Source organism: Tachysurus vachellii, chromosome 2 (assembly GCF_030014155.1).
Source record: "Tachysurus vachellii isolate PV-2020 chromosome 2, HZAU_Pvac_v1, whole genome shotgun sequence".
Classification (NCBI taxonomy): domain Eukaryota; kingdom Metazoa; phylum Chordata; class Actinopteri; order Siluriformes; family Bagridae; genus Tachysurus; species Tachysurus vachellii.
The window spans coordinates 30,219,446-30,232,871 of record NC_083461.1 but is presented as its reverse complement, the minus strand read 5'-3'; the positions used below and the strand labels follow the sequence as shown (position 1 = coordinate 30,232,871).

At 36.8% G+C, this 13,426-nt stretch overlaps 4 protein-coding genes across 4 annotated transcripts; all 4 read right to left on the bottom strand.

Moving 5' to 3' along the window:
- Positions 1-1,404: 1,404 nt before the first annotated feature.
- Positions 1,405-2,119, bottom strand: LOC132841744 (gamma-crystallin M2-like). The gene is made up of 3 exons (XM_060864233.1): positions 2,111-2,119; positions 1,776-2,021; positions 1,405-1,680 (listed from the first exon to the last, which is right to left on the bottom strand). Exons 1-3 carry the CDS (start codon positions 2,117-2,119, stop codon positions 1,405-1,407), a joined length of 531 nt encoding a protein of 176 aa, XP_060720216.1.
- A 2,170-nt stretch (positions 2,120-4,289) lies between these two features.
- LOC132841743 (gamma-crystallin M2-like) lies at positions 4,290-5,041 on the bottom strand. Its single transcript, XM_060864231.1, has 3 exons — positions 5,033-5,041; positions 4,662-4,907; positions 4,290-4,565 (listed from the first exon to the last, which is right to left on the bottom strand). The coding sequence occupies exons 1-3, from the start codon at positions 5,039-5,041 to the stop codon at positions 4,290-4,292; spliced, it is 531 nt and encodes a 176-aa protein (XP_060720214.1).
- A 2,720-nt stretch (positions 5,042-7,761) lies between these two features.
- LOC132841741 (gamma-crystallin M2-like) lies at positions 7,762-8,535 on the bottom strand. Its single transcript, XM_060864229.1, has 3 exons — positions 8,521-8,535; positions 8,145-8,390; positions 7,762-8,037 (listed from the first exon to the last, which is right to left on the bottom strand). The coding sequence occupies exons 1-3, from the start codon at positions 8,533-8,535 to the stop codon at positions 7,762-7,764; spliced, it is 537 nt and encodes a 178-aa protein (XP_060720212.1).
- A 2,312-nt stretch (positions 8,536-10,847) lies between these two features.
- LOC132841742 (gamma-crystallin M2-like) lies at positions 10,848-11,563 on the bottom strand. The gene is made up of 3 exons (XM_060864230.1): positions 11,555-11,563; positions 11,221-11,466; positions 10,848-11,123 (listed from the first exon to the last, which is right to left on the bottom strand). Exons 1-3 carry the CDS (start codon positions 11,561-11,563, stop codon positions 10,848-10,850), a joined length of 531 nt encoding a protein of 176 aa, XP_060720213.1.
- Between the last annotated feature and the right edge of the window lie 1,863 nt (positions 11,564-13,426).

Sequence of the window (13,426 nt, the reverse complement as noted above, 5' to 3'; positions counted from 1 at the left end):
GGACCTAGTAATTGTGAGATCTATATGGGTGAAGTAGTGATGCATTTAGTTTAATTGGCCCCTACAAACTGCTAAATTGTAAAGTGTACTTGTAAGTTGCTTATATTACAAGAAATCTTCCAAAGTGCCTACTAATTTGGAAAAGCAAGCCATTTACCATGCCTATAAAGACATTTAATTTGTCTGTAACTTTTCTATACTGCCTATAGGGAAATTAACACAATAACTGAAGTAGATTTCTTTACTGTTCTTTAAACGGATAGATAGATGAATATGGCCGGAGCTGCTCCTAAGGTCATCCAAGTATATACTGAAATAAAAAATTGGAGAATTCTCTTAACTCTCTCTTCATGAAAATAAAACTCCAATTTGTGCTAATGTCTTTTGGTCTAAATCGCCTCCATTCTACTACCTTTCACAAATACAGAACCTTTAACTAGTAATTCTGAGGCATGTCTAACCTGATGACCTGGTGATGCATTTAGTCTAATTGGGCATTGAAAGTGTGCTTGAAAGATGCTTACCATACAAGAAATCTAGCAAAGTGCAAGTGCTTACTCATTTGCGAAAGCACCTCCAGCAGGGTCAGGTGTGGGCAGCAGATGTAAAGGTGTTTGCCATTATTCACTTTGACTTGTCATATTTGCCTTATGTTGTTATCGTGATTCTATGCTTGCTGCTCTAAAATGTTTTAAGGTGATGGTATATCCTTCTGTTCATAATGAGCTCTTTCCACTATGGTTGCCAAAGTTGAGAATGTGTAGCTTATTTGCAATGTTTCAAAAAGTACCAAACAAAAACTCTATTTGTGATGCTGGCTTTGCAGTATTTTTTCCAGTAGTACATACAATATAATCTTGGATGTTTGCCACAAAAAGTTATCCCAGGTGCACACAGCTGTAATAGTCTCATGTTTATATTTAGTCTTTTTAGGTACGCACATGTCAGACTGTTCCTCGCAGGTGTCACAAAGTATGGTTACTATTGGTCTTCTGTACTACCAAATTTAGACATAGACTCTTATAAGAATAAATAAGGTGAAACTTCGGTCTGATTTTGATGTCTGACCTTAACAAGAGAATTTGATAAGCACATGTTTGCAGTTTCAGAACAGGCCAAATGTTGCTTGCTATGATTTTTTTCTTGGCAGGTAATCATCTATCAAAATTAGTACCTTTCTCACAACATAACAAATGTTCAGCTTGATACTGACTTGTTATTCATGGATCTGGAATAATAAACTCAGGCTTTTTTTTTTGTTTACTGTAAAGTGTAATGTTTTTTATGTTTAGGCTAAGACTGTAGATTCATGTTTTGACAGCATTCAAAAATGATTTTACACACTTGAAAGATTTGCTAAAATGAATTTTATTGTAAATTATGTTTATTTAAATGAAGTTCTTTTTAATACCAGGAATCCATGATGCGCCTCATGCTCATGAACCTCATGCCACCATAGTCCCTGAAGTTCCTGTACTCTCCGGGCCTGAAGTACCACATCCTGCCTCTGTAGTGTGGATACTCATACATGAGCCAGTGGCCGTCCATCACGTGGCAGGACATGCAGCCGTTGGACCAGTGGTAGCGATCCATGAAGGAATCACAGTCATCCGTCGCTTCCATCATCTGACCCATGAAGTTGTCCCTCTCGTAGAGCCTCATTCTGTAGGATCCTCTGTACTGTTTGGGGAAGAGGACAAACACTGTCATTTTTGGGCAAACACACCTACTGGGATATATGTATCGTAAAAAGGATGTTATGTCTAATAGCGTACCATGGGGATCATGCGGCAGGACCTGATCCAGTTGTTGCCCCAGCCCCACATGTTCATGTAGTCAGCGTATTCGCCCCTCCTCATGAAATACTGGTTTCCCATGTAGTTGGTGCGGTCGTAGACCATCCAGCAGCCGCTCTCCACCCTGCATGAGTGACAGCGGCTCATGTAAGAGTGCATATCGGCACAATCACCGGTGCACTCCCAGGAGCGTCCCATGAAGTTCCTGTCCTCATAGAAGATAACCTGTTTGGGTACAGTAAGTATGAAATTTTAAAATAAAAATTTTCCAATAGCTTTCAAAATGAGACAATATTTTAATTGTTTATGCTTACCCTGCCCATTGTTGTTTTTTTCCCAAGCTGTTTCCACTTGTGGCTTGACAACCAGTCTAGTTCAACTCCTGTATTTATACCTGACCAGGTCCAAAGTACAGACAATACCTATTGTGAAAACTCATGACCAGTAACAACATTCAGAGTGAATAGAGGCCATGTCTTTATTTTCTGTACCACATGTCCAAAGGACACAGGTTTTAAAGGGCTTAGACTGGCAAGACAATGCACATACAGTATATTTAAACCATTCGGGACTTTTGGTCATTTAGACAATCTCTGGTTTTGTTTCTTTTGTATTAGGTCTGTTTTTTGTTTTAACATGGCAAAATGGGCTTGCAAAGACAAGAGGATTGTGAGGACAAACAAAATAAAGCTGCCTCTTAAATATAGCAGCATGTTCCAGAATCATCTAATGGGGCCTTGGAGTATCAAACAAACGCTCTTCAAAAAATTAAATTATGGACAGTGATAGAGATGAAGGCAGGTTCCTGTGTTGTTTGTTACTCTATGGAATTTGAGCTAATCTTGTACAAGCAAAATCCCAGGCTAAACAGTAGCTTCAGTACTTAGCCAGTATTTTGTTGTTTTCCTACATAGAAATACGTCTAGATTACTCAAACACAATTTCATTCCCCTTCATATGAAATGCATACAATATTGATCATGGATTATCACCCTGCATCATATTAAAGTATTATACTTTATATTGATGATTCCTGGTACAGCAGCTATCCAATGATATCAAATAAACTATATCACCTGAAGGCTGCATATATATGAAGTGTATTGCATTGCTAGTGGGAGATTACTGCAGCCACTATTAATAATGTACTGCAATGCTTTGTATACTGTATGTGGGGTCTTTAGGCTATAAATTCTGTTTGGCAAAACAAATATGGGAAAAGAACTGCTTCAGATCCTGAAATCCTAAAGCTGAATTACCGTATCTATATGAAAAATTATTTTTTTTAATGTAGTGTGATTACTAGCCATTGTATTTTTACCCCAGTTAGGGTAAATATGACTAAGACAAGTAAAGATCTTGAATATTGTACATGTATTAAGTATTATATCCCATTATTGATCACAATTTAGTAATTCTGCAGCTAATTAGAGCATTAGTCTATACACAGATTGAGGCTTCTAATAGTTTTGTGTTTGTCTTGAATACTGAATTCTGATTTGGATACATTACATAGACCATGTAGCCATCTATGCATTTCAGTGTAAACAAAGACAAACAGTGTGGAGACACAGTCTGTAAACTGCTCACATACAGTATGAGGCAGTATTCCAGTGTATTATGAATTATCGCTGTATTAATACTCATTAAGGAATGCAGAAATGTTTGTGAAAGCCACAAATCATAAGACTCAGATACATTTATCCATTTTGTTTTTCAAAACTCTGATAACTGTTAGTAAATTTCCCTGACGTTTCTTTTTCAGCAGTTATCTGCCTCTAGTGGTCAGAATGTATATACAAATTTAACTGATAGCAATTATAAAGCATAGCTTTTTTAACTACCACTGTATGATGGTGAAGGTGGTAAAACCGATCCTAGGGGCACAAGGTGAAAATATGCTTTATCGGGTCAAAGTCCATTACAGATACACATACACATTCACACATGTACACTGATGGACTGATGGGCTCTAGCAGCTCTGAAATTGTTAAAGGTTTATATATATATATATATATATATATATATATATATATATATATATATATATATATATATATACATATATTATGTTTGTGGCTCTTAACATAGATAATAATGAAGCCTGATGAAGACAGGTGCTTTTATAAAACATAGGGTGTGGGTTACAGTGAATACATTACTATTCATCATTATGAGAAATTTAGAAGAATTTGAATGAATGAGGAAGATGTGGTTGGGCTTTGTTTAATTTCATATATATGAAGTCACAAGAAAGGGGGAAAATGAAACTTTAATTTTTGTTAAAATACATGCATTTTTATTCAAATGCATTTTAGGAAAATATTTTCTATAATATTATGTACCTGCTTCAAGTTATAGTAACATAGTATATATCAGGTTTAGCAAATTATGCCCTAATAATAAGATGACATCTTTATTGAAAAAAATACAAAATATTTAGTGAATATATAAATATTTTATTTAAAATTTTTTTAAATGTTCCCAGATCTTTTAATACCAGGAGTCCATGATGCGCCTCATGCTCATGAACCTCATGCCACCGTAGTCCCTGAAGTTCCTGTACTCTCCGGGCCTGAAGTACCACATCCTGCCTCTGTAGTGTGGATACTCATACATGAGCCAGTGGCCGTCCATCACGTTGCAGGACATGCAGCCGTTGGACCAGTGGTAGCGATCCATGAAGGAATCACAGTCATCCGTCGCCTCCATCATCTGACCCATGAAGTTGTCCCTCTCGTAGAGCCTCATTCTGTAGGATCCTCTGTACTGTTTGGGGAAGAGGACAAACACTGTCATATTTGGGAAAACACACATACTAGGATATATGTATCGTAAAAAAGGATGTTATGTCTAATAGCGTACCATGGGGATCATGCGGCAAGACCTGATGCAGTTGTTGCCCCAGCCCCACATGCTCATGTAGTCAGCATACTCGCCCCTCCTCATGAAATACTGGTTTCCCATGTAGTTGGTGCGGTCGTAGACCATCCAGCAGCCGCTCTCCACCCTGCAGGAGTGACAGCGACTCATGTAAGAGTGCATATCGGCACAATCACCGGTGCACTCCCAGGAGCGCCCCATGAAGTTCCTGTCCTCATAGAAGATAACCTGTTTGGGTGAAGAGTTTCAGAATTAATTTTTAAAGTGTAATTGTAAAATTGAAATTTCTGTACATTTGTTTTTGTCAAAAACAAGCAATTATTTTAAATGAAGCAAATGTTTGGAGTGTTTACCCTGCCCATGGTATCGGTGGCTGGTGTAACTTGTTCAAGCTGAACTGCCCACCTGTCTGGTTAAACTCCTGTATTTATACCTGTATTTACACCAAAGAAACTCTTGACCAGACATAAAGCACAAATGTAAACAATGACCTTAAGAGCTATTGCTACATTTCTATGTGATGTTTTCCAGATGACTTTAAGTGACTATTATTGACAAGTTAAACCCACATATAGCATTGAGTAGTCAGCTATTTTGGTCATTACAGATGACTATAGACATGCATTTGTATTCTTTTGTGTCATGTGAATGACATGTACCTGACTTCTCTGAATGTATTTTTATTTTTGGGAAGCTGGCAGAAATGGTTCTGTAAAGACAAAAGTGTCTTGTCAGCACAAGCAGAGTGTTGTTCCCTGAGTTTAGAAGCATAATCCATTCACTAGGCCTAAATACAAATGAGGCTTTGGGGTTTTACACAGCAATTGTTCTGAGAAACTTAAAAAGACATTTCCGTGTGTCTAACTAGATCTCTGTGGCAGTTTAAAATAAGATGTTTCAAAATGATCAAATAAAGCAGAAATAACACCGCCATTGTCAGGGTTCCCACTCTTTTTCAGAGATCATTTTCCAGGACATTTCAAATTTAGCAAAAAAAGACAAGGCTCACAGATTCACGGCCTAAAGTAATATGTTCTTCTCTCCAGAAGTCTTAAAAACAACGTACACTTTATGGCTATTACTTAATTATACTTTTAAAGACAATTTGTCATGTGAATGAAATATCAACATTTATAAAATAAAAAGACTGCACATATTAATACCCTTTCCTTTCTCAGGTCAATGCCGTCATGCATGCTTTAGTTTGCTGTGCATTCCACTTGCACATGATATTCAGATAAACAAGGTTAATATAACCTGTTTACCCGTCACCATTTGCTGAAAACATTCGAGCACTTAAACCATTCCTAGCACCTAAAACCTCCAACACAAGACAGCGTCATCCGTCACAGCGAGATTAAACAGCATAACAAAAAAACGTCAAAACTCAGCGTCCCTGAACAGAGCGCTTTCTGTTACTAACGTTAATTGTTTCCACCAGTTGTAAACTGTTCTTTAAATGATCAACAACATTTAAAAATAAGAATTTTCCAGGACAACAAGATTTTTTCCAGGACGGTTTATGTTTTCTCTCATTTTCCATGTGTTTTCCAGGACTGGAACATTGGTCATTAATTTTCCAGGATTTCCAGGTTTTCCAGGACGCGTGGGAACCCTGATTGTGTTGCCTTGACCAATTTGCACATAAATTCTTTCCTTGGTCAAGAAATACCTCAAGGTAACAACACACATTCAGTATTTTTCCTCATATCACAGTTTGTATTGCTCCACATACTGGCACACAGGGTAAGTCCTGTAAAATTCAAGCAGAGATGATGTTATTTCAGGCCAGAAGCGATGCCCAAAGATATGTGATTTTATATATTAGCCACACAGAGGATCCCTGAAATGTATCTCACTACACACCTCAGTATCAGCCACAGAAATCCAGTGCATTGTGATCGAAAGTTCGATCTGTTAAAACACCGTCACCTGCTATTGTTATCTTCTTCTAGAACGTTATAATTAATTATGGTATTTCATAGTAGAGTTTATTAATTGCAATTACTTAAAAGCACTTGCTCAGAGCAGACTACAAATGTCTCCAATAACATTTTTATATTTACATCTCTGTGCAGAAGATGTTAAACATGAAAATAAAAGAAGAATGAAGCTCATCATCCTGATGTTGCTCTGTGGAAGCTAAACGTTTTCAACCAGTCATTTCATACCTAAAGATTTAGCTGAGTATTTCACGTATCACAAGAGTCCGATAATTACTAAGTCATTTTCCAAAGATTCAAAAACTGCCTGAACATAATCAATAATTTAGATTTGTTTCTTTTTCTTCACTTGAAGGTTTCTATGGATTAAACGGGAACCTTTGCATCTGTCACTAAACTAGTTTTTAAAAGAAAGTCGATATTTTCCATTCAGTATACAGTCATATCATTTAGTCTATGAAATTCACTCACAGATGATCAGCAAATGATGAACCAAATGCTGTCTGGGAGGTAACAGTAATTCTGAGACATATCTGATGAGTTTGCCCAAAACAAATTTCTGACTTAAAACTTGTTGTAAAGTCTCAAGCAGGTTCGACTGTATTGTTTTGAAATAATTGTGACTTGGTGAAAATGTGATCTGAGTCAATAATTAGCAAAGGCTAAACACTTTGTTGTTGAATTCTGTTGCATATTGATTTGAATAGACTTTTTTAATGAAATTTCAAGATGTGCCTGATTCAATTAACTTTGCTCTGTGAAAAAATTGGTTGGTTGAAGGTAAATAGTGGAAAAGTCATAGTGTGGCTTTATGTCATAACCTGGAATGAAGCATCTTTGCTTTTTTTAAGAACTTTATTAATGATGAATTCATTTATGTGTTAGAATTATAAGATAAAAGTCTATTAGTGCAGGACAACTACTACAAAAAATGCTGCAACCCTCAAACATGACTGTTGGAGGACCTTTCTCAAAAACATCTTCATTGTGATGCAGTGAGATTATTATTATTATTATTATTATTATTATTATTATTATTATTATTATTATTATTATTATAATATATTAAGAAAACAAACACTTTTTCTGTATTTTGATTTTTCAAAATGTTTTTATTTTCTTTTTAGCTCAGTTTGTTTCTAATACCAGGAGTCCATGATGCGCCTCATGCTCATGAACCTCATGCCACCGTAGTCCCTGAAGTTCCTGTACTCTCCGGGCCTGAAGTACCACATCCTGCCTCTGTAGTGTGGATACTCATACATGAGCCAGTGGCCGTCCATCACGTTGCAGGACATGCAGCCGTTGGACCAGTGGTAGCGATCCATGAAGGAATCACAGTCATCCGTCGCCTCCATCATCTGACCCATGAAGTTGTCCCTCTCGTAGAGCCTCATTCTGTAGGATCCTCTGTACTGTTTAGGGCAGTTGAACATAATTAAAATATCACTTTTCTCTCCTTCGGCCATGCACAAACTGTCTTTCGGAATATATGAATATATATATTGTAGATCTTGCATACCATGGGGATCATGCGGCAGGACCTGATCCAGTTGTTGCCCCAGCCCCACATGCTCATGTAGTCAGCGTACTCGCCCCTCCTCATGAAATACTGGTTTCCCATGTAGTTGGGTTGGTCGTAGACCATCCAGCAGCCTCTCTCCACCCTGCAGGAGTGACAGCGGCTCAAGTAAGGGTGCATATCAGAAAAATCACCGGTGCACTCCCAGGAGCGCCCCATGAAGTTCCTGTCCTCATAGAAGATAACCTGTTTGGGTGAAGTGGATTGCAGTTAGCTGTGCAAATTTGTCCAAGCAAGAACAAGCAGCATGTCAATTCATTAATTATATGAATTTAATATGTATCTCTTAACATGACATAAATCTTATGGTACTTACCTTGCCCATAGTCATGGTGGCTGGATTGGTTTGCTCAAGTTGTTCCCAACTGGTGAACTGACATCCTCTCTGCTTTAACTCTTGTATTTATACCTGGGCAAAACTAAAGAACATGGAACCTCTATTGTGCAAACTCCTGAGCAAGCAAGAGTGACCATTGGGGTCACACAGAGCTGAAGAGCATATATGTCAGTGTGATGGCCTCTAGAAAACTTTAGAATTGCCTCTTTTGTAATACAGCTTATCTTTAGGACTTTTTACTTGTACTTATCATCATCATCCTTTATGATAGAAATACTCCACCTACATTGGTTACTTCATTGCTCTTTCAGTTGTTTTTTCTTCTCTTTTAGAATTTTTCTCAGTAAGTAGTTTCAGTGACCTACAGCATTTTTGCAGTGTCATTGCAAATGTACCTTCTGTGCAGCACCTGTAATAAGCTTTAATGCTTTTCCTCAAAAACCTTAAAATTACATCTTTACATTTTACTTTAACTTCATTATTGCCTTTGAATCCAGACATTCTATATGCAGACCTATTTCCACTTAATGGGAATAAATGCGGCTAACATTTAAACTGAAGTTCATATTCATAAACCTCAGAGTTCCCAAAAGTGATTGTAGTCATTACCGTTCTGACTTCTTATTCTAATCATCAAAAAGTGGCATCGCTTCCAGAAAAAAAAGAAATAAAATTTCGAAAAATGAAATCACTGCTTACGTTTATTTGTGATATGAATTAGCTACAGTCAATCAAGAATCATATCACAAATAAACGTAAGCAGTGATTTCATTTCGAAAAATGAAATCACTGCTTACGTTTATTTGTGATATGATTCTTGATTGACTGTAGCTAATTCACACACACACAAAAAAAAGAAATTGTAACTATATGCTAACACTACCGTTATACTACTTTATTTGGCGCTAAATACGTCCCTGGTAGAGGACATTTTCTTTTCATACATTCTGTACTATGATCAGTTTAACATTCTCAAAATTTAAAACCAAAGGTGTAATTTGGGTATGGCAGCACGTAGCAGTTTTCATAACTTGGCTTTGTATCGGATCTTGGACGAGTATCTTTATGGACCAATTTCAGACTATTTAAAATTGGCAAAAATGCCTTGATATCAAATGCTACAGGATTTAGACAACACAAAACACTGCCAAAAAAAGAAGTATGTTAGGGGGCATTTCTTTTCAAAACTATAATGTGTTTTTTCTCAAAATAAAGGGAACGGTTCTGAATTCCTGGAGGTTCTTGCTGACACGGACAATTCAAAAACAAAAAGAGACACATAAATGATTATTTATTCTATGTATGATGTGATTCGTGACCTTTTAGAAACTGCCGGTGAGGTAAAGAAGACAGATTTGTCTGTTTTGTGGTAGATAAAACTGTTGATATTTAAAAAAAAAAAAAAAGCAGCTTGCTGTTGTTCTGTTCATGACAACTTTATTAAGGAGAGAGCTATTGGCACATTGCATGTGATAGACCTCATGAGTGTACAGTACTCTTTCAAAATCTCTGACATCTCGGAGCATTAGAATAAAGCTGTATCTGGGATCCCTAAATTTGCAAATGCTGATTCTTTCACTGAATCTGTTGATAGTCAAGATATATGAATGATTTATTTGTTGTTTTTAAGTATACTGTTAATGTAAAACTCATTACTAAGAGCTTCTACTGCTTCTACTGATTCCAGATATGTGTAAAGTTCAGTAAATGCAGCTGCCCTTAACATGCATTTGTCACCATTTAGCTTTATTTTTTTGTGCTGTGGACCTAAAAAGGTTCTAGGACCAACACAGACACATGGTCTTTCACAGTCAAAAGCTGTAACATTCATTCTCAGCGTGAAGGTCTGGCTGGGCAGGCTGAGATCAGCAGATGAATGAAAAGCCACACAGTGAGACAAACATTCAGAGCAGCAAGGTGTAAGATGTTTAGACTGCTTACTGGATTTGTGAAGGCAGAATAAATCTATTGATGAAGTGATGATGTGATTAGGGCAAGAGGAACTATTTTAAAGTTCCTAATTGGTTTTACAGGAATGTACCTGACATGTCTTTTTTAAACTTACAATTTAATAATTAAATAGTAAAAATAGATATTGATGATATCATACTCTCTTCTCTCTTGGCTCTTTCAGTCAGAGGATCAAACATTTCTGAATTCTGCTACATGTCTGCTACATGGTGAAAATTCAGACATTAGGTTTGCTGAGATAGAAAAAAAATGTATAGGAAAAAAGAGATAAAAGATACATTTAATTTGTGTTGAGTTTATTCAAAATGTTTTTATCACTTTAATACAAATTTTAGCTAATACCAGGAGTCCATGATGCGCCTCATGCTCATGAACCTCATGCCACCGTAGTCCCTGAAGTTCCTGTACTCTCCGGGCCTGAAGTACCACATCCTGCCTCTGTAGTGTGGATACTCATACATGAGCCAGTGGCCGTCCATCACGTGGCAGGACATGCAGCCGTTGGACCAGTGGTAGCGATCCATGAAGGAATCACAGTCATCCGTCGCCTCCATCATCTGACCCATGAAGTTGTCCCTCTCGTAGAGCCTCATTCTGTAGGATCCTCTGTACTGTTTGGGGAAGAGGACAAACACTGTCATTTTTGGGGCAAACACACATACTGAGATATATTTATCGTAAAAAAGGATGTTATGTCTAATAGCGTACCATGGGGATCATGCGGCAAGACCTGATCCAGTTGTTGCCCCAGCCCCACATGCTCATGTAGTCAGCGTACTCGCCCCTCCTCATAAAATACTGGTTTCCCATGTAGTTGGTGTGGTCGTAGACCATCCAGCAGCCGCTCTCCACCCTGCAGGAGTGACAGCGGCTCATGTAAGAGTGCATATCGGCACAATCACCGGTGCACTCCCAGGAGCGCCCCATGAAGTTCCTGTCCTCATAGAAGATAACCTGTTTGGGTGAAGAAGGTCACAGTGAGATAGCTGAATTTGTCCAAGCAAAAACAGTAGCATTATAATCTTTACTAAAATAATGTTACCTTGCCCATAGCTGGTTTGGTTTGTTCAAGCTGTTCCCAACTGGTGAACTGACATCCTCTCTGCTTTAACACTTGTATATATACTGTACCATGAAAAAGACTAAAGAATACAACACCCCTTTTGTGGAAACACATGAATCAGCAAATGAGATCAGTGGGTCCAAAGAGAAGCAAATAGCTTTTTCTATTCCATGTGTCTCCAAAAGACTTTAAAATGGTCTATTCTGTTCAGACAATCTGTACGCTTCAGGTTTTTTTTTTTTTTTTTTTTTTTTTGCTTTTAAAGATGTACTCTTCCAATTTTTATTACTTTGTTTAAAAAGAATGAGCAATACCTGTACTTTACTCTTCACAAATACATGAGGAAAAAGCAAACTGACTGCAATACAAAATGTCTTATTGTGATTTTTTAATACAAATATATATTAAAAAATGATTTTACAAATTATTGTCTTTTTTTAATATCAAGTCTAGTAATGCTGCACATTTTTCTTTATATATGATTAGTTATTTTTGAGTTATACAGGATTAATATATTTCATTTTCATAAACCTTCAAACTTTTGTTAAGCAGTACAGAACCCATGAGTAACACATGTTCAAAACAAAACCTTCAATCATAAAACCACACATTTAAACTCCCTAAGCAAGTATCTTTATATTAGCTAACTACTATGTCTATCTAAGCTAAGTAACAAACACGAGTGAACTTAGCTTTTTATTTGAAGCTCCAGTTTATTCATATTTTTCATTCCCATAAAATATAGAACTGTATTGCTTTATTAGACATTTTTAATTTATTCTTTGAGAATGATTTGATGTTTTGTATGCAATATGACATGACCTGATTTTATTTTATGACTGATATGTATATAAATACGTGTTACAGATAAACAGTTTGTTGAATTTAGTTTCTCTGAGTGAATTCGCATATTTACAGTACATCAAACTGAGGTTTAAGAAATGAGACAGGAATTTTAAGCTGGTGCTTGAATTTCAAAGACAACTCTGGTGTAGCATTGTATCTGTAATAACAGTGGATTTTAGTAGCCTAAACCTGATTTTTGGACAATGTAGGCTTGATCATGGTGCTGTGCTGATTGTTTTCAGACCTCACACATCAATACGTTTAATTCTTTCCTTGAAAAGAGCAAGTGTGCAAGCAGGAAATATGCTTCACGCAGATCCAATTTAGCAGAGAGCTGATGTTAAACCAAGAAACTACACTTCCCTTCTTGTGATTTAACATTTTAATGTAATTATAGGCACAGATCAGTTAGCTACTGACTTACATACTTCAATAAGTTGGGGTTATAAGTACAGGGAGTGCAGAATTATTAGGGAAGTTGTATTTTTGAGGATTAATTTTATTATTGAACAACAACCATGTTCTCAATGAACCCAAAAAACTCATTAATAGCAAAGCTGAATATTTTTGGAAGTAGTTTTTAGTTTGTTTGTAGTTTTAGCTATTTTAGGAGGATATCTGTGTGTGCAGGTGACTATTACTGTGCATAATTATTAGGCAACTTAACAAAAAACAAATATATACCCATTTCAATTATTTATTTTCACCAGTGAAACCAATATTACATCTCAACATTCACTAATATACATTTCTGACATTCAAAAACAAAACAAAAACAAATCAGTGACCAATATAGCCACCTTTCTTTGCAAGGACACTCAAAAGCCTGCCATCCATGGATTCTGTCAGTGTTTTGATCTGTTCACCGTCAACATTGCGTGCAGCAGCAACCACAGCCTCCCAGACACTCTTCAGAGAGGTGTACTGTTTTCCCTCCTTGTAAATCTCACATTTGATGATGGACCACAGGTTCTCTATGGGGTTCAGATCAGGTGAACAAGGAGG